Here is a 4,027-nt window from a genome sequence, read left to right as displayed (position 1 = left end):
AGAGACATTGAAGAACTCAGTCCTCAATGAGATGTCTTCATCAAATCCTTCCCCACAAGGCTTAGTGATCTATATAGTATAGGAGGGGAAAAGATTGTAGGAGTCGAAGGTGGTGGATGGCTCTTAGGATACAGTGTCCTGTAAACAAAACAGGACTGATACCACATAAGAACTCAGAGAGACTTTGAAAGCACACATAAGACTTAGACTGGTTCAAACCAGACTATATGCCAGTACTATAACAATGCAGTGGACACAAATAATCATCACTAACCAAAAAAGTATTTGCTATTGGTACCTGCTGGGAAAAAGAAAGTCAGTTTTGTACAATAACATATAACTGGGCAAGCACACCACATTTTATGGTGGGCCTCATGAAAGGAAATAATATGCCAAAGCAAAACTGACACTCTGCATTGATATTTTTTTCTGTCTTTCTAGTATTTTGATTATTTTGATGTGTGTTGTAAGAAAGAGACAGAGACAGTGAGAGACAAAGAAAGAAAGAAAGATGGAGGGAAGGACGGAGAGACAGAAAGAATGCAAGGGTACATCAAGTTGGGTGGATAGAGATGTGGGGAGCAGAGGGGATCGAAAAAGGTGTTAAAATGGAATATAATGATCAAATTATATTGTATGAGAAAAAATTTTAAATTAATAAATGAAATTGACTAATTATACTTTTAAATTTTCTCAGATATGAGGTGGCTATTAACTATTCTGGTCCTTTAAGAATATATGTCTTGACTTGTTCTCATTATGTGACATCTCTGGTAGCTATGGAAACATAAGAATTTTTCAAGTCACTCTCTTATGCTGGGCAGTCACTATGGGCAGTCACTAACATTTGTGCTTCATAAGAGAGGAAAATAGGCAAGTATTTTATATTTTCTACATAGTTTCTATTAATAAGTTTCAATTTCATGACATGGGATGATAAAGGGGCCAGTGACACGTTTCAGATATTTGTCGACACCATTTCCATGTGAGTAAATCCTGCTTCATTTAATAAGTGCTGGGAAGACTTGCGTGTCTATGAAGGCTCTTGAGCAAGCACTGATCATTATACCTGTGTAGTTTCCTGAAGTTCATTATGTGAATAAGCCTCTCTATGTTGTTCTTCTATCTACAAAATGGGAATAATGATTGTGTGGATCTCATTGGAGGGACGATAATGTAGAATATGCTAATACCCCAGAAGTGTATAAATGAGGCTCCAACTAAGCAAAACAGAGGAGAGGAATGGAAAGGTTTGGGTGAACCAGGATTTGGTTGGTGGAACACTGCTGTGAGCAGAAATATCTGTCTAACATAATTTCTTTTACTGAAGGTGATTCGCCTCTTGTGTGACTCCCTGTCTGGTCATCATTTCCTGTTGTTTGGAAGACATTTTTGATCTTCACATATACCAAATGGTTCTTCTCACCCTTGATATGCAAAGGTAAAACCTTAAAATAAGCCATTGAGATTTTCAAGTAGGATCTTTCTGAAACCCATGCATGAGTTTCTACTCCATGGGATTCAGACATGGGCAGAACTGTATCCAGCCAGGCTAGCTCATTTGCCTTGCACAACAGCATTCTCTACTCTGTTTCCATTTGTGCTTCAAAATTCACTGCTCCTGCACTCAACAGCTTCAGATCTGCCTTGGCAAGGAATAAGAGTGTGGTATTACACAAGCCACTGTCAACTGAAAACCCATCTTGCAGGTGTAACTTCCCAAGTAGTACAGCAACTGCCTCCTTCCAATTAGGAAGCACATTCTACAGAGTCTGTGGAGCACAGGGTAGCTGGAACAGATTTCCTGGTAAGGAGATCCAGTTTGTAGGTCCCCCAAACATTGTGCAGTGGAAATGGCAATGTCTAGAGGCCTTAGCCGACTTTCTATTCAAAGACATGGTGACACTCCTTGAGCCATAGTTTTTCATAAGCATTAATACTACCTTCAAAGAAGTGATCTAAATAAGTTGGTGTACAGTAAATGTGGAGTCTCAATTTATGCTGAAGAAAATAGGTGTAAACACAATATAGACAAGATGCTTTATGCATTTCAATTAAATGAAGAAAATTTTCTGAAAAGGACCTTTGGGTAAGTTTTAGGAAATGCTTGAAACATCTATGAATCTTCATGTTTTACAAATAGATTTTATTTTTCTGGGAAAAAAAGAAAGAATTCAAGTTTTCCCACATGATCATTTTCTTTTTCTTTCTTTTTTTCTCTTTTTTTTGAGACAGGTTTTCTCTGTGAGACAGTCCTGGCTGTCCTGGCACTCACTCTGTAGACCAGGATTGCATGGAACTCACTCACAGTGATCTTCCTGCCTCTGCCTCCTGAGTGCTGGGATTAAAGGTATGCACCACAGGCACCTGGCTCCCCACATGGTCTGCAGTCACACATATACTAACAAACACATGTACACATACAGTGAAATATACATAATTCAAGTGTGAAATTTTGATATATATGCATATACCATGTTAAACATTTGTCATTTTCCTTTGTTCTTCCAGCAGACAGTACAAGTAAGTTCAGTGATTGTAATATTCCACAATCATATTTTAGAAGTGAAATTATTCTAAACAATACCTCTGCTTATTGCTACCATTTATTTATCATTTTTATTATTGCAAACATAGTGGAAATAACCATCACCTTACATATAATATTGCAAACTCATTTTGACTTAACTTCATGCATTAAAGTTCTTAGTTAACAAATATACACATTTCAGCATTTGACAAATACAGTGAAATTGATAAGCAAAACCTCTTATAGAGGGAGCTTCTACTATATTTGTGGAATTTAGGGCATCTTACACTCTTACCTGTAGTATGATCATCCCTAATACATATAGACTACTTAAATACAACTATGAGACAGCATAGCCAAGGTATGAGAGTTTACCTCTCCATAAAGTACGACTCATTTTGTTTTCCCTACTTCCCTTGTGTTCCCGGCTTGACTATATCCTTGTTCAATCTCATCTTCAGATTTTTCAGTGGAAAAGGGTGCATCTTCAAGCTGAGTGCCCTTCTTAGCAGCCTATTAGCTTTGGTGTTTGAAATAATCATTGCAAGCAGCCAATGCTGGCGCCCGTGGAGATTCGACAACAACATTTTGCAATTTGTTTCCTTTGGACTCTGGGAGGCTTATTCCCCTCAAGAGCTTAATGAATCAGGGACTGTAACCAAGATGCTGGTGCACACCACTACCGAATCTACCAGGATCATTTCACCTGAGTTACAGATTGCACAGACCCTGATAGTGTGGGCCATTTTGATGAAGCCTGTGGTTCTGATTTTTGGTGTAGTTGCTATTAAGATCAGCTGCATGAAAGACCCATTTGTGGAGATGGCAACATACTGCTACAATGTTTCTGCCTCAGTTTTGTGTGTTAGCAGCCTGTTCACATTGGTTTCTGTCAGCTGGAACCACTTTGTAGATCATTATGGCCAAACCACTCTTGACTTTCCACCATACTTTCCTGTTAATGAAGAAGCATTGATAACCAAATACTGCACTACTGTGCTGCCATTAGGGGTTCTGACAGCTGCCATCTCACTTTTCAGTGCAGTTATCTTTCTTTCTGAGATAAGCGTTTTGCAACTACAGAGTTGGAAGAAGGCCCAGCGTGCTTCCATAGTGACCACTCAAGAGGCCTGAAGTAAGGGCTCCTGCATTTGCAACATCTGTCAGAGGGCTCCTTGAAGAAATTTCCTATTCACACACAAAACTCAAGTACTCCTCAATTTGTTCTAAATAAAGCATCAACATGGTTAACCAGGTGTGGCTAATCTTACTTCCTCCTCTATCTGTCTAGAATGATCCTTCTGTTAACTGTTTTCACATCCTAAACTCTGAAGGTTATGATCATGTGTTCAGATTTGGCCAATAAGTTATAGTAAACAAAAGTACTAGTGAAATGCAATGTGCAAAACAAATACAACAAATACCAATGAAAGAAGGTTTGTGAGGAAACTGCCACTGAACAAAAGAAAGTAACCACACTCCTGTGTAGAGTCCATT

The 4,027-nt window shown here is 38.6% G+C and overlaps 1 protein-coding gene across 1 annotated transcript; it reads left to right on the top strand.

Annotated features, from left to right (window-relative positions):
* Nucleotides 1–801: 801 nt before the first annotated feature.
* Nucleotides 802–3,781, top strand: LOC102918573 (uncharacterized). Its single transcript, XM_006998819.3, has 3 exons — nucleotides 802–873; nucleotides 1,331–1,441; nucleotides 2,992–3,781. The coding sequence occupies exons 2-3, from the start codon at nucleotides 1,413–1,415 to the stop codon at nucleotides 3,662–3,664; spliced, it is 702 nt and encodes a 233-aa protein (XP_006998881.2). The 5' UTR covers nucleotides 802–873; nucleotides 1,331–1,412; the 3' UTR covers nucleotides 3,665–3,781.
* The last annotated feature ends 246 nt before the right edge of the window (nucleotides 3,782–4,027 follow it).

This window comes from Peromyscus maniculatus, chromosome X (assembly GCF_049852395.1).
Source record: "Peromyscus maniculatus bairdii isolate BWxNUB_F1_BW_parent chromosome X, HU_Pman_BW_mat_3.1, whole genome shotgun sequence".
In the NCBI taxonomy this organism is placed as follows: domain Eukaryota; kingdom Metazoa; phylum Chordata; class Mammalia; order Rodentia; family Cricetidae; genus Peromyscus; species Peromyscus maniculatus.
Note: the sequence above shows the minus strand (reverse complement) of the source record. Positions and strands in the feature narration are given on the sequence as shown.